Consider the following 15458-nt stretch of genomic DNA (forward strand, 5'->3'; position numbering starts at 1 on the left):
GTGATTGGGCTGAGGCTGAATAGATGTGTTGTGATAGTGTGAGGTGACCAAGCTAGCATGTTCACTTGGGTCTAAGGTGAACGTGTCAGGAATGGGGGATAGCTGCGAGAGACCAGACCTGCAGGGCAAGGAGAGAGAAGGGAGGTAGAAATCAGCATTGGCTCCTGGCTCCAGAACCAACAGCAGGGTGTTGTACCAACATTGAATTAACATTATAGTACTGTTACTGTAACATTGTAGTAACATAACGTTATCGGAGGAGCTCCTGGCTCTGGATGTTGTAGTAACATTGTGTTCCCCTCATGCAGCACCAGCAGGAGCTCCTGGCCCAGGATGTTGTAGTAACATTGTGTTCCCCTCATGCAGCACCAGCAGGAGCTCCTGGCCCAGGATGTTGTAGTAATGTTGTAGTAACGTTGTGTTCCCCTCATGCAGCACCAGCAGGAGCTCCTGGCCCAGGATGTTGTAGTAATGTTGTAGTAACGTTGTGTTCCCCTCATGCAGCACCAGCAGGAGCTCCTGACCCAGGATGTTGTAGTAACATTGTGTTCCCCTCATGCAGCACCAGCAGGAGCTCCTGGCCCAGGATGTGGTAGTAACATTGTGTTCCCCTCATGCAGCACCAGCAGGAGCTCCTGACCCAGGATGTGGTAGTAACATTGTGTTCCCCTCATGCAGCACCAGCAGGAGCTCCTGGCCCAGGATGTGGTAGTAACGTTGTAGTAACGTTGTGTTCCCCTCATGCAGCACCAGCAGGAGCTCCTGACCCAGGATGTTGTAGTAACATTGTGTTCCCCTCATGCAGCACCAGCAGGAGCTCCTGACCCAGGATGTGGTAGTAACATTGTGTTCCCCTCATGCAGCACCAGCAGGAGCTCCTGGCCCAGGATGTGGTAGTAACGTTGTAGTAACGTTGTGTTCCCCTCATGCAGCACCAGCAGGAGCTCCTGGCCCAGGATGTGGTAGTAACGTTGTGTTCCCCTCATGCAGCACCAGCAGGAGCTCCTGGCCCAGGATGTGGTAGTAACGTTGTGTTCCCCTCATGCAGCACCAGCAGGAGCTCCTGGCCCAGGATGTTGTAGTAATGTTGTAGTAACGTTGTGTTCCCCTCATGCAGCACCAGCAGGAGCTCCTGACCCAGGATGTGGTAGTAACGTTGTGTTCCCCTCATGCAGCACCAGCAGGAGCTCCTGGCCCAGGATGTTGTAGTAACGTTGTGTTCCCCTCATGCAGCACCAGCAGGAGCTCCTGGCCCAGGATGTTGTAGTAACGTTGTGTTCCCCTCATGCAGCACCAGCAGGAGCTCCTGGCCCAGGATGTTGTAGTAACGTTGTGTTCCCCTCATGCAGCACCAGCAGGAGCTCCTGGCCCAGGATGTGGTAGTAACGTTGTGTTCCCCTCATGCAGCACCAGCAGGAGCTCCTGGCCCAGGATGTGGTAGTAACGTTGTAGTAACGTTGTGTTCCCCTCATGCAGCACCAGCAGGAGCTCCTGGCCCAGGATGTGGTAGTAACGTTGTGTTCCCCTCATGCAGCACCAGCAGGAGCTCCTGGCCCAGGATGTGGTAGTAACATTGTGTTCCCCTCATGCAGCACCAGCAGGCGCTCCTGGCCCAGGATGTTGTAGTAATGTTGTAGTAACGTTGTGTTCCCCTCATGCAGCACCAGCAGGAGCTCCTGGCCCAGGATGTTGTAGTAATGTTGTAGTAACGTTGTGTTCCCCTCATGCAGCTGACCCAGGATGTGGTAGCGTTGTGTTCCCCCATGCAGCACCCAGGATGGCCCAGGATGTTGTAGTAACGTTGTGTTCCCCTCATGCAGCACCAGCAGGAGCTCCTGGCCCAGGATGTTGTAGTAACGTTGTGTTCCCCTCATGCAGCACCAGCAGGAGCTCCTGGCCCAGGATGTTGTAGTAACGTTGTGTTCCCCTCATGCAGCACCAGCAGGAGCTCCTGGCCCAGGATGTTGTAGTAACGTTGTGTTCCCCTCATGCAGCAACAGCAGGAGCTCCTGGCCCAGGATGTTGTAGTAACGTTGTGTTCCCCTCATGCAGCACCAGCAGGAGCTCCTGGCCCAGGATGTTGTAGTAACGTTGTGTTCCCCTCATGCAGCACCAGCAGGAGCTCCTGGCCCAGGATGTTGTAGTAACGTTGTAGTAACGTTGTGATCCCCTCATGCAGCACCAGCAGGAGCTCCTGGCCCAGGATGTTGTAATAACGTTGTGTTCCCCTCATGCAGCACCAGCAGGAGCTCCTGGCCCAGGATGTTGTAGTAACGTTGTGTTCCCCTCATGCAGCACCAGCAGGAGCTCCTGGCCCAGGATGTTGTAGTAATGTTGTAGTAACATTGTGTTCCCCTCATGCAGCACCAGCAGGAGCTCCTGGCCCAGGATGTTGTAGTAACGTTGTAGTAACGTTGTGTTCCCCTCATGCAGCACCAGCAGGAGCTCCTGGCCCTGAAACATCAGCAGGAGCTGTTGGAGCACCAGAGGAAGATGGAGAAGCACCGTCTGGAGCAGGAACTGGAGAAACACCAGAGAGAACAGAAACTACTGCTGCTGAAGAACAAGGAGAGAGGACAGGAGAGTAAGCAACTGGAACAATACATTATCATATTACTAGTAGAACTAAAATGGGGCCACTATGTACAAAAAGTGCTGTAATTTCTTAACGGTTCACCTGATGTGGACGAAAATATCCTCAAATTAAAGCGGACTGTCTGCACTTTAAGCTCTATTGTCATTGGCTGATTTCAAATACAAACGTTTGAAGTATAGAGCCAAAAGAAGAAACAAAGCTTCACTGTTGCAGTAGTTACGGGGTGGAGTGTATATTCAATTCAAGGGGCTTTATATCTCTCTCACACCCAACCAACCTCCATTCTGGTCATCCCTCTATTCTAGAGTGGATGTGCTTGTGTGGTGCTGCCGCGCTGCCTGCTCTCTGTCAGTGGAGAGGTGTTGAGAGGGACAGGCAGCAGGCTACAGGTAGAGGGCTGGCCTCAACACCACTGGCTCATTAATTATCTAGTGGTATGGATGGGCTAAACACAAACACAGGGTCACCAGACAGGATAGATGACAACGGCAGCTGCCCTGGAGGAGTTTGGTCTGATACAACCCTCATTATTCTAGAGCTGAGGGTTCTCTCTGTCTCTGTCTGTCTCTGTCTCTCTCTCTCTCTCTCTCTGATTCTGTTTGTCTCGATCCTCATCTTCTCTCTCTGCACAATCACCAATTATAACGACAACGTTTCACGCGATATGGATGAAAATACCCTCAAATTAAAGTTGACAGTCTGCACTTTAACCTCATAGACAGTGTTTGATTTCAAATTCAAACGTCTGGAGTAGAGAGACAAAATAAGAGAAATACTTAATTGCCCCAATAAATACAGAGGGAAGTGTTTTGCACAACTTTGGGAATTGGAAATGTGACCGTTTGAATAGCCCATCATATCAATGAGTCTGTGATAGATATAACTCCTAGTAAACTCAGCCTGAAATGGCATCAGAGCTCACACCTACCTTCAGCGACGCCCTTTAACCTCTCCCTCACTCTGCTAGCATATTGCTCAAGTCTATCATTTCCTTCTTGATCTATGTGAAGGGCCTTAAGTCCAGGAATTGGGTGTGAGTGATCTGTGAGTGATCTGGTACCATGTACCCCCTCTCAGGTGCAGTGGCCAGTACTGTCTTCTTACTCTGGTACCATGTACCCCCTCTCAGGTGCAGTGGCCAGTACTGTCTTCTTACCCTGGTACCATGTACCCCCTCTCAGGTGCAGTGGCCAGTACTGTCTTCTTACCCTGGTACCATGTACCCCCTCTCAGGTGCAGTGGCCAGTACTGTCTTCTTACCCTGGTACCATGTACCCCCTCTCAGGTGCAGTGGCCAGTACTGTCTTCTTACCCTGGTACCATGTACCCCCTCTCAGGTGCAGTGGCCAGTACTGTCTTCTTACCCTGGTACCATGTACCCCCTCTCAGGTGCAGTGGCCAGTACTGTCTTCTTACCCTGGTACCATGTACCCCCTCTCAGGTGCAGTGGCCAGTACTGTCTTCTTACCCTGGTACCATGTACCCCCTCTCAGGTGCAGTGGCCAGTACTGTCTTCTTACCCTGGTACCATGTACCCCCTCTCAGGTGCAGTGGCCAGTACGGAGGTGAAGATGCGACTGCAGGAGTTTGTGCTGAACAAGAAGAAGGCTCTGGCCCAGAGGAGTCTTAACCACGGGGGGTTGCCCAACGACCCCCGCTACTGGTACGGGTGAGTACTGTCTCACACACACACACTCCTGTCCCGTGTGCAGGGATGAGATCACACACACACGGAGGACACAGCAGACTATTTGGTCCCAATGAGAGGAGCTCTCCCTCCTCAGCCTTGAGTGTTTATTATCGAGCCGTGGAACCCACGTCCAGCTGTGGTCTGTGTGTTCAATATTATGTGCTGTGTGACCCCACGTCCAGCTGTGGTCTGTGTGTTCAATATTATGTGCTGTGTGACCCCACGTCCAGCTGTGGTCTGTGTGTTCAATATTATGTGCTGTGTGAACCCACGTCCAGCTGTGGTCTGTGTGTTCAATATTATGTGCTGTGTGAACCCACGTCCAGCTGTGGTCTGTGTGTTCAATATTATGTGCCGTGTGAACCCACGTCCAGCTGTGTTCTGTGTGTTCAATATTATGTGCTGTGTGAACCCACGTCCAGCTGTGTTCTGTGTACTCAGTATTAGGTGCTGTGTGTGTGTGTTCATGTTTTATAACGCACTTATAGAAGTCGTTGGTAGAAACTGTGTGATCACTGTTTTGCAATTGTCTTAGTAAAATCATCCAGCACTCATCACACACATACAGTAAACCACTTCTCCACTACTATCATAATGACCCAGTGGAGTATAGAGTCAGTGTTATCTCGCTCTCTCTCTCTTTCTCTCTCCCTCTTTCTCTCTCTGTGTAAAGAGTCTCCCAGCACTTTAAAGCTGCCAGTCGTTCAGACCAGAAGAGAGGGGAGGTATATGCACCACAGAGTGTGTTTACTCGACCAGAACATGGGTTTGGACCTAGACCAGCACAGCTTACCTTATTGCCTGAGATCAGTGTTGATCTGTAGCAGTGGCTAACTTCAATAGACAGACATCAGCTCTGCCCATCTTCCAGCCCAGGCGGACTGGGACCAAATTCCTCAGCCTGATCTACCCACGACTGAGGCACACTTTTAGACTATTGAGACACACCCTATCCTGTGTGAGGAGTGAGGTCATGGCTTTAGACTATTGAGACACCACCCCACGCAGTGTTGTGTGATGAGGTAGCTTAGTGGTTAGGGTGTTGGACTAGCCGAAAGGTTGCAAGATCGTATCCCAGAGCTGACGAGGTAAAAATCTGTTGTTCTGCCCCTAAGCAAGGCAGTTAACCCACTGTTCCCCGGTAGGCCGTCATTGTAAATAAGAATTGGTTCTTTAACTGACTTGCCTAGTTAAATAAAGGTTTAAAAACAAATGAAGTATCTGATGGTTTCTCTCTGTGTGTGTGTGTGTGTGTGTGTGTGTGTGTGTGTGTGTGTGTGTGTGTGTGTGTGTGTGTGTGTGTGTGTGTGTGTTGCAGGAAAACTCAGCACACTTCCCTGGACCAGAGCTCTCCTCCTCAGACTGGTATGGGTACCTACAACCACCCTGTCCTGGGCATCTACAACGCTAGAGACGACTTCCCCCTCCGCAAGACAGGTACTAAACACACACACACCTTGCTCTGCTAGAGTACTGTCCTGTAGGCTCTCTGCAGGCTCACACCTTGCTCTGCTAGAGGACTGTCCAGTAGGCTCTCTGTGGGCTCACACCTTGCTCTGCTAGAGGACTGTCCAGTAGGCTATCTGTGGGCTCACACCTCGCTCTGCTAGAGGACTGTCCTGTAGGCTCTCTGTGGGCTCACACCTTGCTCTGCTAGAGGACTGTCCAGTAGGCTCTGTGGGCTCACACCTCGCTCTGCTAGAGGACTGTCCTGTAGGCTCTCTGTGGGCTCACACCTCGCTCTGCTAGAGGACTGTCCTGTAGGCTCTCTGTGGGCTCACACCTTGCTCTGCTAGAGGACTGTCCAGTAGGCTCTCTGTGGGCTCACACCTTGCTCTGCTAGAGGACTGTCCAGTAGGCTCTGTGGGCTCACACCTCTGCTCTGCTAGAGGACTGTCCTGTAGGCTCTCTGTGGGCTCACACCTCGCTCTGCTAGAGGACTGTCCTGTAGGCTCTCTGCAGGCACCCACCTTGCTCTGCTAGAGGACTGTCCTGTAGGCTCTCTGCAGGCTCACACCTTGCTCTGCTAGAGGACTGTCCTGTAGGCTCTCTGCAGGCTCACGCTTTGCTCTATTTGAGGACTGTCCTGTAGGCTCTCTGTGGGCTCACACCTTGCTCTGCTAGAGGACTGTCCTGTAGGCTCTCTGCAGGTTCACACCTCCCCTCATTTAGATAGTATTAGAGCCTTCCACCATTAATCAAACCCAAATTAGGCTGTCAGGGGTTCTGCTGCCCCCTCAATGGAATCCCCAGGGCTCTGAGAGGTACTGTAAAGCTGTGAGGGGGGTTATGAGGTTCACTTCAGCAAAGCAGCACTGAGAAGCTATACGTTATTTGAGTTCTAGATAAACTGCTGATATTAATATTGACTATCTTCACCACCTTAGATGTTCCGAAAATCCATTGTTATTCTAGCATGTCCTACTGTACCGACGGGGGATTGAACTGTAATATGTGACAGATTGAACTGTAATATGTGACAGTCCTTTTATCACCTTGCCAAAGCTTTCATCATTTCTAAATCATACATCATGAAAAATCCCAGAGTGAAAAAAAAAAAAAAATCTATAGTTTAGAGAGGTGTACTCTACTGACAGTAGACGAAGTGGAAACTAAAATGGTGCGGCCGTGCCGGGCTGTGAAGCGGTGGTCTTCCAGTATAATTATTCACTTAGCGGGCTGGGCCTGTATGAACAGAGCACGGCCATGTTGACTCTAGCCTCAAGGCTGACTCAAGCTGCAGATACACCGCAGTTGACACTGGCCACTGAGACCACATTCCACCCAGACTGAGAGAGACGAGACGGGAGGAGAGAGTCCGAGGGGAGTAGAACAGGGGGAGTGTGGGGAAAGAGGAAGGTAGAAGAGGAGAAAAGCCTCAAGGCTGCACATAGACCACAGTTGACACTGGCCACATTCCACAGGAGGAGAGAGATTTTAGAAAAGAGAAGGTTGGAGAATAGGACAGATGAGGGAGGGAGGAAGAGAGTTTAGGGAATTACTTTTACCTTTACCTGCAGTTCTTTAACAGTGGTGGGCATGAAGGAAAATTAGACCTGGAGCGGAAGCCTCTTAAGAACATTGAGGCGGACATGCTGTGTTAGCGACATGCTGTGTTAGCGACATGCTGTGTCAGCGACATGTTGTGTCAGCGACATGCTGTGTCAGCGACATGCTGTGTTAGCGGCGACATGCTGTGTTAGCGGCGACATGCTGTGTTTGCGGCGACATGCTGTGTCAGCGGCGACATGCTGTGTCAGCGGCGACATGCTGTGTCAGCGGCGACATGCTGTGTCAGCGGCGACATGCTGTGTCAGCGGCGACATGCTGTGTCAGCGGCGACATGCTGTGTCAGCGGCGACATGCTGTGTCAGCGGCGACATGCTGTGTCAGCGGCGACATGCTGTGTCAGCGGCGACATGCTGTGTTTGCAGCGACATGCTAGCAATTTCACCATTAGTGACTTTGGATTTTTTTTTAAATTACTCTAGCTAGTATACCTCAAACTGAACCAACTTTTTACAGAACATGCCTTTCTCAATAACATGGAGGTTTGTGAAGCAATGCAGGGACATATTGTCAGTTTTGTGGGGTTTACGTATGTTAATTCTAGGTTGGGCACCGTTAGAAGAGCTGCTTATTTCATTGCTTCTTATTTCATTGCTTCTACATACATGTGGGGGCTGATAATGAGCTTTTGAATCACTGTTGCGTTTTTTTAAATGTATTTTTTAAATTTTAAATATTGTTTAGTTGAGTTCATCTAAGTGTTCATGCTAGCTTCGCAATTTTTGTGTGTGATTTAGACGCGGGTAAACGGTGAATTGCAGATTTTGATTATGAACCTACATCTCCGCACACCCCTCCCCCAAATATTTGACATGCATAACACTGAGTCTCCCGCTGTCTGGCATATATAGGGGTTTGTAGACAGGCTTTGTCACAATGTGGTTCCAACATTCATCAATGGCACACTCACTGTTAACAAGTACATTAACCCCTGTCTCTGTCCATTCAGCCAACATGGTGTTAAAACCATCTAGCAATTAGCAAGGCTGTAAGTTCATCCGGTTATCTAGGCCAGCCTTTACATGGAAGCATACCGAGGCTATTTGATAGGCGGGCCGGGACCCCACATGATGACCCCAACATGGTAGCTAGGTAAACCTTCACACTGTATGGTAGCTAGGTAACGCTTCAAGCTCACAGCTCCTATACCCTTCAAACTCAACTCTGGACCTCGAAAGCCTGTTTCACTGTGTTTTTTAAAATGATCAGGTAGAACAGAAAGCCAGCAGGTTCCGGACCTCGCAGGTTAACCTCTCTGGTACAAGTGGGATGCTAGTGTCTCACCTGGACAACATCCAGTGAAATTGCATCACGCCAAATTCAAAACAAGAGAAATCCCATAATTAAAATTCCTCAAACATACAAGAATTATCCACCATTTTAAAGATAAACTTCTTGTAAATCCAACCAGTGTCCGATTTCAAAAAGGCTTTACCGCGAAAGCACACCATGTGATTATGCTAGGTCTGCATCTAGCCACAGAATCCCATACAGCCATTTTCCAGCAAAGGAGAGTGTCACAAAAGTCAGAAATAGCATTAAAATGAATCACTTACCTTTGATCTTCATCTGCTGGCACTCCCAGGTCTCCATGTTAAACAATAAATGTTTTGTTTTGTTCGATAATGTCCCTGTTTATGACCAAATACCTCCTTTTTGTTCACGCGTTTTGTCCAGTAATCCGAATGCTTAAGGCGCATGCACTAAGTCCAGACAAAGTTTTTTTTTAAGTACAATAAAGGTTAGTAGAAACATGCCAAACAATGTTTCCGGTTGTTTTTGTCATAAATAATCAATAATATTTCAACCGGACAAAATCTTCGTCAATAGGAAAGGAGAAACAAGAAAGGCGCGTTCCCGATCAGGGCGCATGGCTGATGAATGGAAATTTCCACTGGCCACTGATTGAAAGTGCTGTATCTCCCTCATTTTTCAGAGTAAAAGCCTGAAACAGTGCCTAAAGACTGGTCACATGTAGAGGAAGGCACAGAGCTCGTGAACTGGGTCCTAAGTCTTTGTATGGTGTATAGGCTTTCAATGGAAAAACAGCCTTTCAAAATAATAGTACTTCCTGGTTGGATTTTCCTCGGGTTTCCTCCTGCCATATCAGTTCTGTTACACTCACAAACATTATAAAATTTTTTTTTTAAATTGATATAAAAAATAAAATAAACATTTCTCCCCCATTTCGTGGTATCTAATTGTTTAGTAGCTACTATCTTGTCTCATCACTACAACTCTCATACGGCTCGGGAGAGACGAAGGTTGAAAGTCATGCGTCCTCCGATACACAACCCAACCAAGCCGCACTGCTTCTTAACACAGTGCGCATCCAACCTGGAAGCCAGCCGCACCAATGTGCCGTAGGAAACACTGTGCACCTGGCAACCTTGGTTAGTGCGCACTGCGCCCGGCCCGCCACAGGAGTCACTGGTGCGCGATGAGACAAGTATATCCCTACCGGCCGAACCCTCCCTAACCCGGGCGACGCACAATTGGCCTAGCGTCGTCCGGGTTAGGGAGGGTTCGGCCGGTAGGGATATACTTGTCTCATCGCGCACCAGTGACTCCTGGTCGCGGCCGGTTACGACAGAGCCTGGGGGCGAACCCAGAGTCTCTGGTGGCACAGCGGGCACTGCAGTACAGCGCCCTTAACCACTGCGCCACCCGGGAGGCCACACAGACATTATTTTAACAGTTTGGAAACTTTAGAGAGTTTTCTATCTAAATCTACTAATTATATGCATATCATATCTTCTGGGCCTGAGTAGCAGGCAGTTTAATATGGGCACGCTTTTCATCCAAAATTCCAAATGCTGCCCCCTACCCTAGAGAAGTTAAGAGTTGAATGCCCTATACGGTATGAAAATAGCAGATTTGGTCACTGATAAACGCTTAAATTGGAATTCAGAGGCTGTACAGTAAACTGCTATAGATGACATCAGAGCGCAGGGTCTCTGCTTTCTAGCGCTGAATGGGACTCAGCTGACGTGCCTTCTAAACGGGAGTACCAGGGGCAACAAGAAGATGCCCCCATCCCTCACGCTAACTGAACTTCTTTCGCTAAGGTTTTGTTGTCTGAGTGAAGGGAATGTTGTAAATGAAGAGGGACCCTGTTCTGAAAGATGAGACGTTGAAGATTATAATAAATACCGCTTTGATGTCATACAAGCAAACCACATGCTAATTGTGCACTTCACATGTCCATATTATAGAAGTTATGTCATTTACAGGTTCAACGTTTCTGATCATGTTTTTTATGTACAGTTCCAACAATGACATGGCATCATACCCTGGGTAGTTTTGAACAGATGCTTGTCGTATTGTGAAAAAAGTTAGCTGTGGAACACGCTCGTGACTCCATTCTATGCTGACCTCATTTACTCTCTGTCTCTAAGATTGTATTTTACAGCTTAGCTTGTCATTTTGACAATACAAAGAGCTTTCAAATGATGCCCATCTGATCCTGATTACAACTTATAATGGGCCATTTTTTTGATTGCTTAAATAACTGTAATGGTGGGGATGCAGGGCTGTGTTTCAAGCTAAGTGCTTTATTATAAAAAAGATTGTTGTCGACAAATGTCCTGGTACTTGTTAAGGTCAACGGCATCATGAGCTTTAACAAGGGCCCACAGGACCATTGGAAAGCAAAACAGCCCCAAAACATCAAAGATCCACCACCATACTTTACATTAGTGATGAGGTGTTTTCTGCATAAGCGCTGATCTTTCGAATCCAAACTCGGTGGTGTGCGTTGCCAATGACCTCTCTCCATGTCATGTGACCATAGCCCCGCCGGGGGTTTTCTAAACTGGGTTGGAACCAGTAATAATTCTGACCGCTATCTTTTAGAGATTTGTTGTAATTTCTTAAACACAATTGCTCAGAGAAAGAGGTTTTATTAGTATAATATAATTGTTGAATTTTTTGGTCTTTTTAAAAGTTTTTAGTCTTTTTTGCTAATCTTTATCAAGGAGCCAATAATTCCGCGCCACCACTGTATATCGTGCTATGACCTGGCCTGAAGCCAGACTGATGAACATTTATGAGATCAATGGGACACAGACCTTACTGTTAACAAGTACATGAACCCCCATCCCTGTCTATGTCCATTCAGCCAACATGGGGGTTTAATCATCTCTAGCAATGAGTAAGGCTGCAAGTTCCTCTACAGTTCCGTCTGTTGTCTGAGTGAGGCGAATGTTGTCAATGAAAAGGGACTTAATGTGTTCTGAAAGATGAGATGTGAGATAATTACCGCTTTAATATGTCATACAAGCAAACCACACACCTGTTTCACATTTCCATATCATAAACACTTGGAGACACCGGTCAGTCCTCTCACTTCAACCCTTGACATTTGTTTGTTTTATCCACATACCCCCACATTTTCCAGCAGTATTCTTATGTTACTGAATGTGTCCAGAGTATTTTTAGATTTTCTTTCCTGAAAAATGCTGCGAAAAGTATTCCCTTTCAACCGCTGCCATGGTTAGGCACATGCAATTCATATTTCTTCTGTTTGAAACATTTCAATGTGCCCCTATTCATATAGGCCGATTCCCGCCTGTGTACAGGCTTGATAGGTTGAAAAGGTGGGCTCTTTATGAATCAATCCATGTTCCTCTTGTGTCTGTTCTCAGATGGGAGACCATAACATTTGACCAAACGTGTGTCATACCATCCATTCAGTACATGATTGTTTGACCCCCCGCCAGACTTTCTCCCGTAGTGGCGCGGTCCGCGGCCACCTTTGAATTATGAAACTAGCGCCTGCATCATTAGTCTGTCCCTTGTTAAACGGAGAGAAACAAACGTGTGGATAAAAACAAGGATGGAGGGAGCAGTGGAGAGAGAGAGAGAGAGAGGGCTCTTGTTGTTCCCTTCCTGCTTTGCGCCCTTTGTTTTTCCAAAAGGCCTGAAATAGCGCCCTGGCTGGATAATTAGTACTGGACTTCTATTGGTCGAGTGTCCCTACAGAGAGCCCTGATTGTCCGTGCCATGAACATTAGCATCAATTCAGAACATGGTAGTCATGACATTGCAGTCCCTCTCTCCGTCCTTGTCTTTCTAAATTCTCTCCATTTGAATGCACACTGACAAAGCCTGCTGTAATTGGCAACGTCGCTCCCAGAAATCAGTTCATTCCCCTCTACACTATTATTTCCTTGTTGATGTGGCTGGCGCATATTTTCCCAACGCTCAGTACATTGTAATGGGGAGGAAACATACCTCATCCACCTCCATGATGGTGAACAGCAGGTTGTGTAACTTAGTCGTTTGGTTAGATAAAATGGGCCTTGTTTGATCGACAGGTTTAACCTCGAACTGTTGTTTGCCTCAACAAAACTGTGGTTTCTGTTTACTGCGGTTCAAGTTGCAGGGATACGGTATGACAGAGCCGTATCAGAACCATGGGCCTCTCTAGAGTCTTACTCTCTGTTACAAGCCTGGGTTGTGTTGGTCATATCTGTGCTCTCTCTCTTTCTGTGTGTGTCTGCCTTGTAGCCTCTGAGCCCAACCTGAAGCTACGTTCTCGTCTGAAGCAGAAGGTGAGCGAGCGACGGAGCAGCCCCCTACTGAGGCGTAAAGACAGCCCGATCACAACTGCCAAGAAACGCTCACTGGATATGGCAGGTAGGACACACACTCAACGCTGTGGAGAGGAACGGCCAGGAGGTTCAGACCTCGCACACAACAGAGCTGTGTAGTAGATTTAACATGGAAGAGATGACTAACTGACTGGTTGTATTTGGTTCATGTTGTACTGTAGCTGTAGACCTGGTGTGGAACAGTCATGACGGAGTTAAGATATGAATACATTCTCTAGATTCAGCGTGTAACAGCGCTCCTGGATCCGGCCCCAGCTCTCCTAACAACAACAGCATCAGCAACATCCCCAATGAGAACGGCGTCACTGTGGCAGTGTCCAACAGCATTGATGTGTCCCTGGCTCAGCGGTTGTGTGGTGGTGAACTCAGCCAGCTGTCTCTGTACACGTCCCCCTCCCTCCCCAACATCACCCTAGGTCTGCCCGCCACGGCCACCTCTGCTTCCAATGTAAGACTCTCTGTGGACATATTGTTTCTCCTCTTCTCTTCTCTCGTTCTCTCTCTCTCTATATATATTAGACATATATATATATAGATATATATAGACAGATTATATATATATATAGACAGATATATAGACAGATATATAGACAGATATATAGACAGATATATATATATAGACAGATATATAGACAGATATATATAGACAGATATATATAGACAGATATATATATATATATAGACAGATATATATATATGTCTGTCTGTCTGTCTGTCTCTGTATCTCTCTGTATCTATATATATTTATCTGTCTCTCTGTCTTCCTGTGTGTGTTGGTCGGTCTCTCTCTGTATCTCTCTCTATCTATATATATTTATCTGTCTTCCTGTGTGTGTTGATCGGTCTCTCTCTATCTATATATATATCTGTCTTCCTGTGTGTGTTGGTCGGTCTCTCTCTATCTATATATATATCTGTCTCCCTTTGTGTGTTGGTCGGTCTCTCTCTATCACTCTCTATCTCTCTCTATCTATATATATTTATCTGTCTCTCTGTCTTCCTGTGTGTGTTGGTCGGTCTCTCTCTATCTCTCTCTATCACTCTCTCTCTATCTATATATATTTATCTGTCTCTCTGTCTTCCTGTGTGTGTCGGTCAGTCTCTCTCTATCTATATATCTGTCTCTCTGTCTTCCTGTGTGTGTTGGTCGGTCTCTCTCTGTATCTCTCTATCTATATATATATCTGTCTCCCTGTGTGTGTTGGTTGGTCTCTCTCTGTATCTCTCTATCTATATATATATCTGTCTCCCTGTGTGTGTTGGTTGGTCTCTCTCTGTATCTCTCTATCTATATATATATATCTGTCTCCCTGTGTGTGTTGGTTGGTCTCTGTCTGTATCTCTCTATCTATATATATATCTGTCTCCCTGTGTGTGTTGGTTGGTCTCTCTCTGTATCTCTCTATCTATATATATATATATCTGTCTCCCTGTGTGTGTTGGTTGGTCTCTCTCTGTGGTCACACATGATTTACAGTATGTAGCCTGTGAGAAAGAGGGCAATGCTTATCTGACCCCCTTTCAAGCAGTTCCATGTTAACCACATTCTTGCCTGCATAAGCCTTTTTATGTATCCTGAGTAGGGAGAGGGAGTAAGGGGGTGTGGGGTGGGAGTAGGGAGAGGGAGTAAGGGGGTGTGGGGTGGGAGTAGGGAGAGGGAGTAAGGGGGTGTGGGGTGGGAGTAGGGAGAGGGAGTAAGGGGGTGTGCGTGTATTTGAATAAATCCACTGAATATACACCACAAAGAAATCCATTTCATTTGTTTAGGCAGGTCCTAAGAAACATGCAGCTAATGAAATGTATTTTCAGAAGAATAGAATAGCCTATTTTGAGTTATGTTACTGGTATGGACAACCTGTAGGCAACATGGCTTTGCAATGCAAATAAAATCAATAGTTTATTTTGTTCATTAAGCAGACCACACACTTACATTCCCCTGCACTGATCACAGAAAACACGCATGTATTTTATAGTAAGAACATAATGCAATATAACCAAATAAAATATCAATCATATTTTTGACACACTACTTCAGTGTCACGGAAACGTGTGGAACCCCTGTCATATAGCAAAGTAATATTTGAAAAGAGACCATGCCCTAATAGGAGAAGAGGATGAGCGGAGCGTCTTGCCCCTCCAGGAGAAGAGGATGAGCGGAGCGTCTTGCCCTCCGCTAATCCTCTTTTCCTGGAGGGGCAAGACGCTCCGCTCATCCTCTTCTCCTGGAGGGGCAAGACGCTCCGCTCATCCTCTTCTCCTGGAGGGGCAAGACGCTCCGCTCATCCTCTTCTCCTGGAGGGGAAGGCGCTCCGCTCATCCTCTTCTCCTGGAGGGGCAAGACGCTCCGCTCATCCTCTTCTCCTGGAGGGGCAAGCCGCTCCGCTAATCCTCTTCTCCTGGAGGGGCAAGACGCTCCGCTAATCCTCTTCTCCTGGAGGGGCAAGACGCTCCGCTCATCCTCTTCTCCTGGAGGGGCAAGACGCTCCGC

The 15458-nt window shown here is 47.5% G+C and overlaps 1 protein-coding gene across 4 annotated transcripts in view; it reads left to right on the forward strand.

Annotated features, from left to right (window-relative positions):
* LOC135542787 (histone deacetylase 4-like) overlaps window positions 1-15458 on the forward strand; it is an 82513-nt gene that overhangs the window by 44984 nt on the left and 22071 nt on the right. For all 4 annotated transcript variants that reach the window (XM_064969983.1, XM_064969982.1, XM_064969981.1 and 1 more), the window contains 5 exons: window positions 2434-2584; window positions 4142-4265; window positions 5605-5723; window positions 12867-12995; window positions 13189-13418. In XM_064969983.1, coding sequence (XP_064826055.1) covers window positions 2434-2584; window positions 4142-4265; window positions 5605-5723; window positions 12867-12995; window positions 13189-13418 — 753 coding nt within the window. The remainder of the gene's footprint in view (window positions 1-2433; window positions 2585-4141; window positions 4266-5604; window positions 5724-12866; window positions 12996-13188; window positions 13419-15458) is intronic.

The sequence above is a fragment of the Oncorhynchus masou genome, chromosome 6, assembly GCF_036934945.1.
Source record: "Oncorhynchus masou masou isolate Uvic2021 chromosome 6, UVic_Omas_1.1, whole genome shotgun sequence".
Taxonomy (NCBI): domain Eukaryota; kingdom Metazoa; phylum Chordata; class Actinopteri; order Salmoniformes; family Salmonidae; genus Oncorhynchus; species Oncorhynchus masou.